Genomic DNA, 16,940 nt, shown 5'->3' with positions numbered 1-16,940 from the left:
CCTGGCTGAGGCAAGGCCAGTTTTGTCGGAAGCTTTGGGGTCGCAGAACTGGTGTGGGGCGAACAATTGTATCATTCACCTTGTTACAGTGAGACAGTGAGTTGCTTGAGGGCAGAGCTAAGCTGTCCACACACTGGTGCCCCTGTTTTTTGCTCAGTGCCTGGCTGAGAGGGGGTGCTCAGAATAAAAGGATATACCAGTGATGCAGCAGAATTTGTCTGGGGGGCAACACCTTTCCATGCCTCAGCACTACACTGTTCCTTTGGATGAGGCTGCCTGCCTCCTGGCCCAGGGTGCCTTGAGTCCCAACACTGAGAGTCTCAGAAGTGCCTGACGCCACATGGCTTTCCCAGCATCCTCCATTCCATGGCGCTAACCAGTCACGTTTCGGGTTCCAGGACGTTGTAGATAACAGCTCAGTTGGCAAGAACAGAAACCACTGCAGTGAACAAGGGACGCTGAAAAGGCAAACCACGCTCAGGTGCCACCCAGCCAGAGCCCTCTTCCTGCCAGGCGGTATCCTCAAGTAGAACTCTGATGCTCACAAGGGCCCCTTCCTGAGGCTTTCTCAAATCCCCAAATTTGAAAACACCTTATGGCATTTTATGTTCTAGACAAAATGCAGCAAAGTGAGCTGAGTGAGTTAAAATTTCAATTTCTATTACTGTTCTTGGAAAATAATTTTTATTTTGGCTGAAGCCTTTGCTGAAACAATTTCTTGAATTGCTTTTCTTATTTTCATGAGGGTGTGGAGAATTCATTTGGCTCATAGGTATCTGCCATCTCTACACGCTAATACTCTTTTCATTACTTTTTTTTTTTTTTTGAGGAAGACTGGCCCTGAGCTAACATCTGTGCCCATCTTCCTCTACTTTATACATGGGACGCCTACCACAGCATGGCTTGCCATGCGGTGCCACGTCTGCATCCGGGATCTGAACTGGCAAACCCCGGGCTGCCAAAGTGGAACTTAACCACTGCCACCAGGCCGCCCCCTCATTATTGTTTTTAAGGCTTGTATTTTCTGGGGTTCTTCTCCCTGTTTCTTTTCTCCCCCTGGACTGAGAGCCATCACTTTCTAAGACTCCGTTTGGTCTTCGTTTCTATCCCCAGCACTGGCTGTTGCCTTTGGCCAACAAGGAGGTTTCCATCACATCACAAGGTCAGTGTGTCTCTGAAGTTATGCTGTAGAAGCCAAGTGGCAGGACCTGGGTGGACAGCCTTGGACTCATTCGCTTGGGGTAAATGAGATTCAAATCTGAGCCTCAGGAGAACTTCAAATTACCCCCTGCCATGGGCTTTCAGCCCCCCTCCCTACCGTAAATCCCCCCAGGCCGAATCTCTGTGGTGTCTTTACAGGTTCAAAATGCTTTGCTCCAAATCTGCCACGGAGAGCATTTGCTTGGGCAGGTTAAGGAAGGGTGAGGAGGACATGAAAGGAGATTTTCGTTTTCAAGAAGGACTTTTCTCTGAGCTCAAGTACCCACTGTATGGACCACCATTTACAAGACTGAGCTGGCTTCTTGGACATAGCACCCCTTGAACTGCTGCAAGTCAAGACTGCGTGAAGCCACGGGAGGTTGTCGAAAGAGGCAGCGATAACCGCACAGAATCCCAGCTTCCTTTCCCAGGGTTAGCCCCTCCCCAAACTCACCTCTGCCTCCCAAGGCTCTGGAGCCTTCTTCATCATTCTGTGGTGGAGTGAAAAGTACATGGGCTTTGGGAAAAATTCAAATCCTGCCTTGGCACTGACCAGCTGTGTGACCTTCAGCAAGGTGCTTCTCTAAATCTTAATTCCTGTCACTGTAAAGTCATCATATTAGTGCAAACTTCACTGGGTTTTGAGAGTGCCTGACGCGTGGTATGTGCTCAGTAAGTGGCTATTGTCAGTAGGATCTGCTGTATTCACCTCTTAGGTCAGATTATTCTGTTTCCTGGTGACATACTTGAGCTGAAGGGAACTTGGGCACCATCTGGTTCTGGAAGGAGCAGGAAGCATAGAACCTGCCTTGTTTTGAGATCAAGCCCTGGACCTAATTTGAGGATAACAGATTATTAGAAGGCTGCTTCTGATCCTACCCCTCAAATAGGCCCAGATTTGAGTGGGTCAAAAGGTGGCTTTTTCTCCTTGATATTCTTCTATTTAATAAAGTAGGACATGAGACACAATAAGGTTTTTTTCATTTTGAAAGAAAAATAAATGTAACCGCCAAACACTTTTATTTTCCCTCAATTTGCCCCAGTGCAGAAAGGCCGGTGTCTACCCTGGATCTCATTCAAGCCTCATTTTCCAGATGAACTGACCAGTCCCCAAAAGGCAAACCTCTTCTGAGAGCAGGGCCCACCCCTGAGGTCCAGCGAGTATTTCAGGATCAGGGCTGGAGCAGGGTCTCGGGTGGCAACCCCTTCCCGGGGTGGCACAGCGATTAGGTCGCTGGCTCTGGAGCAGCCTGCCTGGGTCCAGGCCCTGCGGCTGCCCCTTTGCTGGCTGCTCTGTGAGCTTTGGGTCCCCCCCACCCCATTCTCTAGGCCTTTTTTCCCTCACCTGTAAAATGGGATAATACTACTAACACCGACCTCCTAAGACTGGCATGCGGATTCACTGAGTTAATAGAAGCGAAGTTCTTTTCTAACAGTCCCAGGCACATAGGGAACAGTGAATAAACGTTAGCTATCATTCCTTTCATTGTTTTTTCCTGGAAATTGGTGGGGCCAGAAATTACAAGGGTAAGAGTTCTTTCTTGCCTTGAAGTTGCTGATGTGGAAGGAAAATCACAACTCTGATGGAGCTGAGCAAGGTGGCCTGGCCGGGTGGTGGCTGAGGAGACAGGCAGCCTGGAATTCTGCCCACAGTGGGACAAACAGCTCCAGCCTCCCAGGACCCAGCAGATCCCACTGGGTGAGGGACGCTCTGTGCCTGGAGGAGGTCCTAACGAGCTGTGCTTGTCGCCTTTGGCCCCCAGAGGTCTGTGCCAGCTCAGCCCCTCCTGCCTGGGGCCTGACTCTGGGTTCAGCCAAGGGAAGCAGAGTTTGACCAGGTCTAGCCTGCAGCATTACTCACACGACTGGGACATGTGGTTTTAATCCAGCCCTCTGAAAATATGTGTATGTATTCTTGCTTACCCCAGCCATGGTTTTGTTATGAAAAATTTTTAACTGATCTTTAAAAAATGGAACAGAGACTTCAAATTCCAAAATCTTTGTCAGTCTCACTCAAGAGTCTGAGTGGCGATGAGTCAGTGGTCAACCAGTGGGGGCTGTTTAAAAGAGGGCAGAGGTCACAGGGCAGAACGGTCACACCTTTAGCGATGACTCCAGAACCAGAGCCAAACTCAATTTTCATTACACACACACACACACACACACACACACACGTATACACACACATCAGCACGTGGCTCCCTCTGCCCCTTCTCCCAGACAGAAAACTCTCACCGAGAAACACTTGACAAGTGCTTTGTAATTCCTTCTGTTTGGATGGGGAGAGGAACGCTGTGACCTCCACCTTCTCTCCATCTTCCCTCCCAGCGTGTTATCCCATCATCCGCGGCAGTTTGGTGGAGGACCAGGTTTTTGTCATCTTTTTTGACATCTGGGAGTTGGAAAAAGACGGCTTTGCCTCTGTTCCTGCCAGTTGGTCCCTGTGCAGCAGCCAATGGGAATCCTAGTTGTGAAGCATGGGGATGTCAGGGTTCGGAGCAGGGCATTCTGGGAGGTGGTCTGGGGAAGGGAGAGCTAGTGCCAAAAAGTGAGGCAAAATCCTGACTGGATGTTCCCAAAGTAGAAGAGCCTTCCTTTCCCTGTGACCCTTTAGAAATGAGAAAAAGTCTCCTGCTGGCTGTTCTAGTACAAACTGTAATCAAGTCCTTTCCTCCAACTGTCCTTGTTTCTCAAACTGTCTCTGTGCAAAGGCGACCAGCTTGTGTTGGAATTTTTAAAAAAGTCTTTCTCAGAAGACCTCTCTGGTTCCCATTTGACAGAAGGTCCCTCCATGTCATCTGCCCATTCTATGGGGAAGCTGGTTAATGGGATATGTCTGTGACCAGGTTGCCCCATCATCATCATCACAGCCTGAGTTCCATGTAGTGACAGCCCTATGCCCTTACTAGTCAAGGGAAGGGCACTACCCTTAATTACTAAACTGCCTAACTCTTATCTGACCAAGGGTACACAGAGAGCCCAACAGAAATCACCCAAGGATCTGTACTAGTTGGCTTTTTCTGTGATAATGCTGCATAACAAACAACCTCACAATCTCGGTGGCTTACAGTGGATAGGCTGGACCCAGCAGTGGGGCTGGGTTGGCTCCAGGCTGGAGGTTGGGTTCAGGTCTGCTCCAGGCGCCTCACTCGGGGGTTGCTCCTCTCATGGAGGACAAGTTTGCAAGGAGGCAAGTCAGACCACACAAGTACATTTAAAGCCTCTAGTAGGACCTGGCATGTGTTATGTCCACTCACATTCCATTGGCAAAAGCAAGACGTGGCCAAAGTCAAGGACGATGGGTGGGGAAGTGTACTCCATCTTCTGTGAAACCATGGCAAGGCGAGGAGAAGGAAGAATTGTGAACAAATAATACCATCAATGACACTGTCTTTCATTCATGTTTAAGAACTGTCTTCCACCCTGTGTGCAGGCAATGACAGGGATTTTGGTGGTGGCTCCTGTCCCCAGCCCAGCACAGCCCCCAGCTTCTTAGTGGGCTCTTTTGATCGCTGTTTTCCTGGCTTCCCTTCCCACAGTTGCTAGGGAGCCCAAACGTCGTTCTTGTCAGAGTCTCAGTCTTTTCCTTTTAGCCCCTTCACGCATTTCCCTCCTGGCTCCCACTCTTTCTCTCCTCCCCTTCCTGCATGCCTTGGAGCCAAACAATTCCTTCCTCTTCCATCCTGGATATCTTTAGATGGAGGCCTCTGCAGGACAAGACCCTTCTCACTGTCAAGGTGGCCTCCTCCTGGCTTACACTTGTGGTTTTATAATGAAAGGGTTTCTCTTTCTGCCTCTCCCTTGAGTTGTGCTCCCAAATATCTCCATTTTTTCACTCTGACATTACGATGTCCTAAAACCCAGGAAAGAGGGTGCGTATTTTTCAAATCCCAGAAAGGGAGAGGGTGTTCAGGAAGTGGAGGCAGAAAAATCCTGATCCCACCACTCGTTTAAATGTACTAAACCATGTAGTGGGCCCTTTACGTACTTCAGCTCCTATCTTTCCCATGCCAATCCTTGGAGGGAGGAATTATCTCGTTCTCCCCCATTTTATAACTGAGGAAATGGCGCAGAGAGGTTGTATAACTTGCCCGTTGTAACACAGCTCAGAAGGGCAGAAGGCAGTCTAGAACTCAGCTGTGTCTTCCCCAAAGCCCATGCCATGTGCTTTTCTGGCTACCCTCCTTTCCTCTCCTCTTCCGCTGCAGCTGTGGGTGGATGTGACTGTCGGGCCAGCGGGCATCTTCTCTGAGGAATTAAGGGGGAGTCTGGGTGAAAAGGTGGGAGTGGGGATTTGAGGACGGAAGAGACACAGCAGCTGTAGAACCAGACAGTGACGGTCACGCCACTCCTCTTTCCCTCTGGTCACCATCACGGCGGGGCAGAAGAGACTGTGTGTGTTTTGGGTGGTGAGAATTGGGAAGGTGGCGGGTTCAGCTGGCAAGTGTGCAGCGATGGGGTCAGTTAGGTTCCATCAGCGAACTTTCTAGTACCTCATGCATCATTTCTCTTTCTTCTTTCTCGAATGTACTCTTTACTATTCAGCTGAATATTTCTCTTCAGAGGATGTTTTTTTCAGTTTGATCAAAGCTGCTTTTCTTTCCCCGAAGCTTTACTTGGGTGGCCCTGCAGGCACATCTGCTCATGGCCGTTTTGAACCGTTGGTCTCTGCAGTGCTGCACAATTGCCAACTTTCCCCAGGTTGTCTGAAGCTAAGCAAGGTCGAGAGAAGGATCAAAACAGTCTGTCTTCTCGAAACATTTTAAAAAGATGATTTATGTTTCCCTAGTGGTATCCAAAACTTGGAGAATACAGATTATGAATCCAACTTGAAAACATATTTTTTCTTTTCAGAAGGAAAAAAACCCCAAGCAGACCTCTTTGTCTATGGCCATTTCTCCTCTCTAAAAATCCCTACGGTTTTTCCTAGAGCTGCGTGTAGTGGATGTTCAGTATGGCTTTGTCTCTCCTAATAAAAATTGGAAATGATCTGAATATCCTTCCTGTAGAGGAACGGGTAAAGAGATTATGGCAATTCCCACTGTGAACTATTATGCAGCAGTTGACTAACTCTATATAGACAGATATGGAAAGAGCCTCAGGATGTATTGTTATGTTAACCAAAGCAAGTTGTGGAATAGTCCTTTATGCTAAAAAGACTGACCACGTGTAGTAGACTGAAAAATGATCCCCCCAAAGATATCCATCTCCTGATCCCTGGACCCTGTGAAGGTTACCTTGTTTGGAAAAAGGGTCTTTGCATATCTGACTAAGGTAAGGATCTTGAGATGGGAGGCATGGCCTGGATTATCCAAGTGGGCCCTAAATGTCATCACATACTCCTTATGAGAGGGAGGCAAAGAGAGATTTGATACACACAGAAGAGGAGGAGGCAATGTGACCACAAATTGGTGTGATGCAGCCACAAGCCAAGGAGTGCTAGCTGCCTCCAGAGGGAGCGTAACTCTGCTGACGCCTTGATTTGGGCTCAGTGAAATGGATGTTGAACACATTTCTGTTGTTTAAGCCACTGAGCCTGTGGTGATTTGCTATGGCAGTCACAGGAAACTAACTAATACACCATGACATGTGTATGTATGTCATCATGCAAGGAAAATAAACAGGTCTGGGGAGATGTACACCCCAACTGTTGACTGTGGCTCTCTCTGGGGAGGGGAAGAATAATGTTCACATTTTGCTTGATTTTCTTAGTATTATTTGGGCTTTTCACAGTGCTTATCTATGTATGTATTACGTCTATGTATGTGTTAAGTAGTACTAAAGACCAAATTAAAAATATATCTATTTAGGACAAAAATTTAGAATCTCACTTCAAAAGTATCATCAGATAAAGGCATGTTAGGAAGTGACAAGGATGATCTATTTTGTGGAAAAGAGGCTCAGTCCCACTGGGGACCCTATGGGACCATATAGAATGCCTCTCAGAATTATCCCTCCAAAGGATGGAGGCTGGGCGTTTGTCCACTAACTTTCGTCCCCTTTGGCTGAGGGTTGTCAGCAAAGGTGTTAGTTTCCCCTGCGCCTCCCTGCAGAGCAGGCAGGAAAGCAGACAGTGGTTCCGGGGCTTGAGGTGGGAAGCTGGCAGCGCGCAGTGGGATTGTCCACTGTGAAGGCAACTGGAATCAGTCACAGGATACAAAAAGCATCTTCTATGGAGGGGGACTCCTGGAGCCCCAAGTAGGGAAGCACCCCAGAGACTGCAGGAGCCCTTCTTGCTAGCACACTTACAGACCTATAGGCCAGGGAATGCTGTTTCCACCTCCCTCATAACCCTCTGATCTGAGGGCTCATTTCCTGTGTCCCAGGCACTGTGATAGTCTCAAGATACAATGGCAAGTGAGCCAGTGTCACCTTGTGGATCAACTCCATTGGGCGAGACAGACATTAAATGATCAAATACAGTGCAGACAGAAAGGGTTGTGCTCAGGGAGGAAGAGCATGTTATGCGAGCACATACCCAGGACATCCAACCCATTGAGGGGCCTCCATGGAAGGCTTCCCGGGGGAGGTGGTGTCTAAGCTGAGACCTAAAAAATGAGAACAGGGAGGAGGCGAATGTTTCAGATGGAGGGAAGGGCATGTGTAAAGGATGGAGATAGAGAGGGTCTGGACTTTCCAAGGACTGAAAGAAGTTCAGTATGGCTCAAGCACTTGAAGTATTTAGACATTTTCTTTCTTTTTTTTTAAGATTGGCACCTGAGCTAACATCTGTTGCCAATCTTTTTTTTTTTTCTTCTTCTTCTCCCCGAAGCCCCCCAGTACATAGCTGTATACTCTAGTTGTAGGTCCTTCTGGTTGTGCTATGTGGGACGCCACCTCAGCATGGCTTGATGAGCACTGCTAGGTCCGTGCCCAGGATCCGAACCGGTGAAACCCTGGGCTGCCAAAGCAGAGTATGTGAACTCAACCACTTGACCTTGGGGCCGGCCCTTAGACATTTTCTAAAGAGGCTTCAAAGGGTATGAGCCAGTGTGTGGAGAGTGGGTTGCAGAGGAGCAGGACCAATTAGGTGTCCTGGTACAGAGGATGGTGCCTGACTGGCCTCAGGTAGGCACAGAGGGTCCAATGAGAAATGAACTGATTCAAGAGATGTTTAGGAGGAAAAATCTGCAAGACTTGGATGTATGGGGCAGAGGAAAGGGTGGAATGAAGATCAGGCCCAGTTTTCTGGCTTGGGTATCGGAGTGGATGGTGCTACATTTTAGCATATCAGAAACAGAAGGAGGGGCACATTTGGAGGAGGGGATGGTGAGTAAATTATAAAATGGAGAACTTCTAGTGGGCCTAGCAGTCCCCTCTCCTCTCTCCGACTCCTAGAAATCTAACTGTGATAGGTGGGCCACCTCACTTCCTGCTCCACGACACTCTTCTAGGGGCTTCCAGGGTAGACTCTTGGGGGTCCTGAGTGGTCAGCACACCTGGAGGCTGCACTCGATTCACACAAAGCTGCTGAATAGATCTTGGAGAAATGTACAGAGGGAGCAAAACTCTTGGAATTCCCAGGGCTGTTTGGCTGCTGTGGCTCCTGACCACAGAAGTTGGAAAAGCTCAGTTATTCTGTGGGCTGGCCTCGTCTCTGCATTCTGTAAGGGCATGCTCCTTTCTTCTTAAAAATGTGCCACTGTGGGCTGCTACTATGACCGTGGCTGCATAAACTCTGCATTCTCGCTTCCCCTGAAAACCATCTGAAAGTGACAAAGAGAATGGAAGACAAAATACAAATTCCTTTTTCAGCTAAATCAAGAGACACACACCAAAATGCCTGAGAGCAGAATAAGAAACAGTCCATTTCATGCAGAAGCAGTGTTGGGAGAAATCAGAAAGAGTGGAGGAGAGAGCCCAGTGGTGGCAAAATGTCCATCTCTTCTTGTCTGCAAAAGAGGATGTGGAAATGGACGTGAGTTTAGTGGCCCAGAGGCCCAAGATGGTGAGAAAAGCAGAGGGGGCTGTGATGGATGAAGACCTTGCTCACAAACCAGGTTTGCAGGAAGGAGCCTGGCTGTGTGGCAGGTGAGAAGACAGCATCTGCATCATGAAAACCTGCTGACTTCAGATTCCACTCAGGCTCCTCTACAGGAACCTCTTTCAATTGACTGGTCCAACTCATACAATAAAAAGAGTTTGGCATCCAGACAGAGACACAGTAAGAGAAAAGGAGACAAGGAGCAGCCGAGTTGATGAACAGCCAGTCACCAGAAAATGTCACCCTGAAACAGGTGAAAATTTTGAGCAAGCATTTCACAATGAATTTTTAAAACAATGAAAATATACCTTCTATGAAGGAACAAAAGAGAAATGCAAGAATTCAAGGAAAAACGGTATAATAGCAGGAATAAATGAAATGAAAGATATAAGAATAAGTAGAAATGAACAGAAATAAGGTAGAAAGTAGAAAGTATACAAGGGGGAATAAATATTGGGTAAAACAATAAGCGAAATAGTGTATAGAACTAAAAGAAGTGAATGAAATGAAATGAAAATAGAAAGGATTAGAGGGAAGATGAAAGATATATAAGACAGACAAAGGAGATCCAACATACACATAATTGAAGAGCTTAAAGAAGAAAATAAAAATAAAATAGTGGAATGGAAAAAATTTAATATTTTGTCCAGGAAAACTTTGATGAAATAAAATATTTGTCTGCCTTTTATAATAGGGCATATCGCATGCCAAGAAAAATTGACCCAGAACAGTCAACACTGAGATTTATTCTAGCAACATTAGTAGACTTCAAAGGAAAAGCAAGATCATGTCACACCTTTAGGATGGCTATTATCAAAAAGACAAGAGATAGCAAGTGCTGGTGAGAGTGTAGAGAAAAGGGAACCCTGGTGCACTGTCGGGGGGAATGTAAATTGGTGCAGCCACTATGGAAAACAGTATGGAGGTTCCTTGAAAAATTAAAAATAGAACTACCATATGATCCAGCAATCCTATTTCTGGGTACATATCTGAAGGAAATGAAGTCAGTATCCTGAAGAGATATCTGCACTCCCATGTACATTGGAGTATTATTCACAATAGCCAAGATATGGAGAAAACCTAAGTGTCCTTTGATGGATGCATGGATACAAAAATGCATCTATATACAATGCAATATTATTCAGCCATAAAAAAGAAGGAAATCTTGCCATTTGTGACAACATGGATGAACCTGGAGGGCACTGTGCTAAGTGAAATAAGCCAGAGAGAGAAAGACAAACACCGTATGGTATCGTTTATATGTAGAATCTAAAAAACAAAGTCAAACTCATAGAAACAGAGAGTAAAAAGGTGGTTGCCAGGGCCTGGGAGGTGGGGAAATGGGGAGATGTTGGTCAGTACAAACTTTCAGTTATAAGGTGAATAAGTTCTGAGGATCTAATAATGTACAGCATAGTGACTATAATTGATAATATTGTCTTGTATACTTGACATTTGTAAAGAGTAGATCTTAAGCATTCTCAATGTGTGCAAACAAGGTAACTATGTGAGGTGATGGCTGTGTTAATTAACTTGACTGTGGTAATCATTTCACAACGTACACATATATCAAGTCATCACACTGAATACTTTAAATGTATATAATTTTATTTGTCAATTATGCCTCCAAAAAAGCTGGAAAAAAATGGGGGGGGGGGGGGGGAAGAAAAAGAAAGAATCCTTAAGGCAGCAAGGCAGGGTAAGAGGCCAGTTTAATCTTCGATGTGTGCACAGCATCACTCAGTGCTGGAGAACAGTGGAGCAGGACCCACGGCTATTGTGAGAAAGAAGCGGTGACACAGTGTTTCAAGCCGAGCCAAACTTTCCTGCAGGCATGAATGCTATAGAAACATAGTTTTCAACATGCAAGAACTCAAAGAATATTGCTCCCATGAGCACTTCTTGAGAAAATTATGGCGTTTTAACTTCAGTCAAGCAAAAAATAATGGAAAGCTAGGGTAAAGAGGTTAGGAGTATGCAAAGAACATATTTAACTGAAGAACTAAGACCTGAGCAAATGTGAATGTTGTAGTAATGGAATAGATTGTATGAGTTTTATATTCTAACAATGTAGAAAGGGCCCAAATATAAAAATTTGGAAGGGGAATGAGGGACAAGGTGGGAGAAAGAGTAAACATGCTCTTCATGAATACTAGCTGGGGACCAAAGGATATCATTTACAGCTGACAGACACAGTAGAAATGTAAGCATATGTAAGTGCACAAAGGCAAACATAAAAATGATAATGCTAGTGATTAGAATGGAATGGCAGAGGAAGGGGAGGATGGGGAGGAGGACGTGGGCGAATGTTCTGGCTGCTCTTCATAGGGAGTAGGAGCTACTATTGAAAGAACGAGGCAGCGAAGGGCACATGATCATAAAGACAATCATAAGGACCCATCAAAATTTCCTAAGTATTGCAAGAAATATACACCACAAAACAAAGTGAAGGTAACGGAAAACAGAGTGCAAGATTTCAAAATTATAAATACAGAAAATATACCATAGAATATTATGACAGAATAAAGACTAAACGAGGATGGCAAATGGGCTAAACCCACCTCGTGAAAGAAGACCACAGCTGTTTGGGTGGAAGTGTGAGTGTGTGTATGCATGTGTGTGTCTGTGTGTGTAAGTGTGTGGGCATTTGTGTGTTATGTGTACGTACGTGTGTATGCATGCTTATATGTGTGTGTGTACATATTTGTGTGTATCTATGTGTTTCAGTGTGTATATGTGTGTGCATGTGTACATATGTATGTGTTATATATGCATGCATGGACCTGAGTGTATGTGTATGTATTTGTGTATGTGTTTCAGTGTGTGTGTGTGTGTGAGAGAGAGAGAGAGGCTAACCCTCTGCCCTGTGGTAGACCACAAAGGAACGCCCTGGGCAGGTTTGAAAACCATGTTCTAGCACACCTCCAGTAAGCAGGAGAGACATTCCAGATAAAGTCCAGATTTGAGGAGTCCAGGTTGTCTAGGGGATCCCACAATTTATGAGGAAAATATTCTCCAGGCTTGGTCGCCTTGCCCTGTGGCCCCAGAAGCCTCAGCTGGAGTAGGGGTAAATTCAAAAGCTGCCCTCATCTGATCTTTCCACTGCTTATTCAGCTCACTGGTCCCCACCTCGTCCCACCCAGAGCAGGGTGTCCAGGCTAGGGGCTGCATGGCCCTGGGACACAGATCCACCTGCTGGCTCACAGCAGCACAGGCATCTTGGAGTCAGGCGAGAATCAGCTGGGAAGCAGATGGCAATCTTCCCCAATGCTTCCTCCCCCAGGAGCCGGGGGACTGTCATCTTAGGTGGTGCCTCCAGCCATGGCTGCAGGTCTTAGAACCAGGTGGACAGAGGGTGTTTCTTAGCCTTGGAGTTCATGTTGCCCTGGTGTTGACGCATCCTACTGGGTTTTGGGCGTGTCAGCCCACAGCTGTGAGGGAACCTTGGTTATTGCGGTCCCACTGCTCAGGGCTAGGAGGGTGATTGGGCCTCCTGGGGGTGACAGGGCAGCAGCAGAAAAGCTCACTCATTTCAGCCCCTCTTCTCCAAGAGCCTCCCTCAAGGGCTCAAATTGTCTTATGGGGTGGCGGTGGTCGTGGTGTGGGGTTCCTCTGGTCCAGCTTGGCTTTGCTGTGGATGCTCATCATGAGCAGTTGGGGCAGGGGAGGCCCAGAAGAGCCCACTGATAGCTCAATCCACCTCCAACTGTCCACCAAGAGCTGGAATCACTGGATATTGGGGCAAATCAGGAGGCATTGAAGGTCATTCATCCAACGCCTTGTGGATGAGGATGCTGGTCCCAAGAGTGAGGTCACCCAGAGACTGCTGCCTGCTGACTCCCCGGCCAGTGCTCTTTCCACCACCATGCACCAGCACAAAGAGGGCTCAAGGGACTTGAGTGAGCCAGGCCCGGAGGTGCTAAGAGGGAGAGGATGGACAGGGGGGCCAGGACGGAGGAAGAGCCAGTGTGGAGGGACTGGAGGCAGGAGGGAGCATGGGAAGTTTTTAGGGCTGTGCTGTAACTGGGTTTTCCCACTTCCTTTTGATTCTCATATGATGCTCACTGTGCTGAGAAGAGAAATGTGTTTGGTTCCTGCAGAAACTGCCACTGGCCCAGAAAGAGGCTGAAGGCACAGACCAATGAGAGGGTGCGTGAGGGGTCCGTTCCTCCAGGCCACATGGTTGGAGGGAGGGGAGGGCCGATGGGGACTGAAGGAGGGAGGAGAGGCTGTTCATCACCGAGGGAAGGGAACCCAACGGTTGTCTTAATTGGCCCTGTTGGTCTCTCGCACAGGATCAGCCTTGGTCCGCAGCTCCAGCGCGGAGCCTCTCCAGAGGGAGAGTGGGTTCTGCACGGAGACTGCAGAGTCTCACAGGCTCCGGGCAGGAGCTGCAGCTGTCCCTGGACCAGGCTCAGAACCAGAACCAGAAGCTTTAGGAATCTGGGCAAAGCGCTCCCTCCTGTTTGGGTTTCTGGTTTGTCTGCTGCTGTTTCTTCTCTTTCCATGTAAAATGGCCTTCAGTAGAATATGGCCACTGTTGTAATCTTTAGTGGGGCAGTCATGCGCCCCTGCTGTCTAGGTCATGGGCAGAAAAGCGAACCTTGCTGACTTGCTACAAGCCTATGTTCCCAGGGAGGGTGGGGGCTGAGGAGCCATTTGGCCCAGCGTGGGTCAGGGTCCAGGATGGCCCTGTCAGCTCTGGTCAGCGGTCAGGGATCAGAGTACCTGGACAGATGTGGCTCCTGAGATGTTGTGGGGGATGGAGATGGCTCTTCAGTCTCACAGTTTCAGGGACTCCAACATACAGTGGCTCAAACATCTCTTGGCAACTCTGCTCCCATGTCGTCATACAGGCTCCCAAGCTCCTTCTTCTGGTGGCTCCATGGTGCCTGAGCATCAGAATTACCCGGAGAAGGTGTTAAAACACAGGTCACTGGGCCCCTGTTTCTGATTGAATACTGGGGTGGTGCCTGAGAATTTTCCTTTCTGATGAGTTCTGAGGTGATGCTGATGCTGCTGGTCTAGAAACCATGTGTTGAAAAATGACTGCCCTGGGGTGTGTGCTTAACGACATGTGCAGAGCTGGTGCTGCCACATTCCTGTCCCAAGAGAGAAAGGCCAGGGTAGCCAACTTCCTTTTGAGCAAGCGGGGCAGGCAAAAGTGGCTCACTTGTACCATGGGCAAGACATGCGGCCACACCTGGCTGCAAGGGAGGCTGGGCAAAGTCATCTGTAGCTGGGCAGCTGTGGGCCCTGGAAAAAGGAAGGGCATGTTTGTGGGAGACAACGAGAGGTCTGCCGGAGTGGGCCTTGGGAATCACATGGACATGAAAAGAAAGGGCCAGCACTAGTGGTGGGGGACAGATGTGGAAAGAGACTCCTGTTGTGCTTGGTGATCACTGTCATAACGGCTGTTTGTTCCGGGGGAGAAGCCCAAGCCCACCTGCAGGCATCAGCCAAGGCTGCCCCAGAGGGCGGAGCAAGCCAAGCTTTGTAGCGGGAGACAGTTGGCTGTGCTTGCGCATTCCTCTCTTGAAGGCAGCTGGGTGTTGCTCCACCTAGGCTGTGTTCTCTTCCCTCTTCAGCCATCAGATATGGCTCTTTGTTCACCGTCCCTAGTGTTTTGTGGGTTGAGACTGATGTTTTCCCAGGTCTCAAATTTTCTTTTTCTATCCCGTCCCCCAGGCGTCTTGGCTCTGGAGAAAGCTGCGTGGCAAGAGGCGGCTGGTGATGGCGTTCTGCCTCTTGATGACTCTATCTGTGGTGGCTGTTACCCGCTTCCCCCCACAGCATCCAGCTGCTGGCCTGGGCCCTGGTCCCGTGGAGCCCCGCGGAGAAACCGGCACCCCCGCCCCCCACAGCCGGCAGGCTCTGAGCTCCAGCTGGAGGCAGCGGGCAAGAAACCTGGGGTTCTGGAGAGGCTGGGCCTTGCCCAGGACTTCTGTCCTGGTGTGTGCTGAGGAGCAAGGCCACAGAGGGAGAGTGGACAAAAGCACGCAGTCCCTGGGAGGGGACAGCGGGCATCCAGGAAGGGTCAGGAGAGACATTACTTTGGCATCTCTGGGAGATTTGAGACTCAGTACCCGGCGTCTCGTGCTCCTGAGGGAAGATGAGGTCAGAGGTCCAGGAGCCAAAGACCTCGGCACAGCCTGGCACAATGGTCCCATCCAGAAGGCACAGAATGAGACAGGCACCCTGGATGCCCTCCTCACAGGGCGTGACACGGCAGCTGTAAGGACTCTGAGAACTACTGCTGGACTGACCCCCCCACCCCATCCAGTGGAAGGCAGGGATCTGCCAGAAGCTGGCAATAGAGGCTTGACTGGTGGGCAACAAGTACAGGATCCTGCCCCAGCTGCAGGGGCTCGTCAGTGGCCTGGCTCTGTTGGGGAGCTGCAAGGATCTGTCTGGTGTGATGCTGAGACCCCTGGGTTGTTGAGCGACTCAAGGACCAGAGGGCAGGTTCCCCCATGGCTCACAGAACATGATGTGCAGACCCTCCGGCTGTTGGCCCAGGGGGAGGTGGTGGGCAAAGCCAGGGTCCCCGGCCACGGGCAGGTCCTGCAGGTCGGCTTCTCCACTGAGGGCGCCCTACAGGACATGTCTCCTGGGCTCAGCCGACTCTGCTCCCAGGGGCTCTGTGGCCTGATCAAGAGGCCAGGGGACCTGCCCGAGGTCCTGTCCTTCCACGTGGACCGAGTGCTGGGGCTGCGTCGGAGCCTGCCTGCTGTGGCCCGGAGCTTCCACAGCCCCCTGCTGCCCTACCGCTACACGGACGGTGGCGCGAGGCCACTCATCTGGTGGGCGCCCGATGTGCAGCACCTGGGTGACCCAGAGGATGACCAGAACTCTCTGGCCTTGGGCTGGCTGCAGTACCAGGCCCTGCTGGCACGTGGCTGCAGCCGGCCAGGCCAGGCCCCGTGCCCGGGCATCCACCGCGCTGAGTGGGCTCGCCTGGCGCTCTTCGACTTCCTGCTGCAGGTAGGTGGGGCCAGCCGGGTGGGGCGAGAGCATCGGAGGTGGGGCTTCGGGGGCATCGGGGCACTGGAATTGCCCACCTGAGGATGGATGGTGACTCTCCCCACAGTCTTTGTCTTTTGACCACCAAGTGACGGTTTTTGTTATTTTTCTGCCTCTGTGTTTATTCCCATGGTGTGCTAGAACCATCTCGTCTGGGCTCACAAGAGCTGATTGCTAACATTTTCAGGAATTTTGTGACACGACTGTGAAACACAGGCATTATTAAAAATTAAATTATACAAACTAACATACAATACATTAAATACTCAGAACAATGTAGCTGTTCCAGGGACTGTGAGCTGGATGTCAGCCATGGAGACGTGTGTGGAAACATGGCCAGAAACACCAAAAAAGGAATAAAGCTCGGAACGTGTACCTGATGCACACTGAGCCAGCCCCCACTTACCGTGGTCCTTCCAGCTCCTCCGGTCTACGGCTCCAGGGCTGCTTTGTGCAGAGGGGAGCCTGGAGTCTGGTGATCAGCATGGGCTTTAACATCACACAGACCTGGGTTTCAACCCCCCGCCTCCAGGCCACTTCCCACTCTGTGACACTGAGCAGGTTACTTTGCTTCTCTGTGCTTCACTTTTCTCACAGCTAAAACGGGACTGGGTATCCTGACCTCATGCCCCTGGGCCTGACCATTTTAGCTTGTAGCAGCTCCCAGTTGCCAGCACCTGCGTCTGCAGGCTTGCTGGATGCTGGGGAATGAACGCCCTCCAGATAGTGTGAC

At 49.3% G+C, this 16,940-nt stretch overlaps 1 protein-coding gene across 3 annotated transcripts in view; it reads left to right on the top strand.

Moving 5' to 3' along the window:
- GASK1A (golgi associated kinase 1A) overlaps positions 1–16,940 on the top strand; it is a 65,729-nt gene that overhangs the window by 25,796 nt on the left and 22,993 nt on the right. For all 3 annotated transcript variants that reach the window (XR_006891428.1, XM_046680659.1, XM_046680645.1), the window contains exon 2: positions 14,873–16,168. Coding sequence is in view for 2 of the 3 variants with exons in the window: in XM_046680659.1 (XP_046536615.1) it covers positions 14,873–16,168 (1,296 nt within the window). In the remaining variant the exon portion in view is untranslated. The remainder of the gene's footprint in view (positions 1–14,872; positions 16,169–16,940) is intronic.

This window comes from Equus quagga, chromosome 1 (genome assembly GCF_021613505.1).
Source record: "Equus quagga isolate Etosha38 chromosome 1, UCLA_HA_Equagga_1.0, whole genome shotgun sequence".
NCBI classification, from domain to species: Eukaryota; Metazoa; Chordata; class Mammalia; order Perissodactyla; family Equidae; genus Equus; species Equus quagga.
This window is presented reverse-complemented; position numbering and strand designations above follow the sequence as displayed.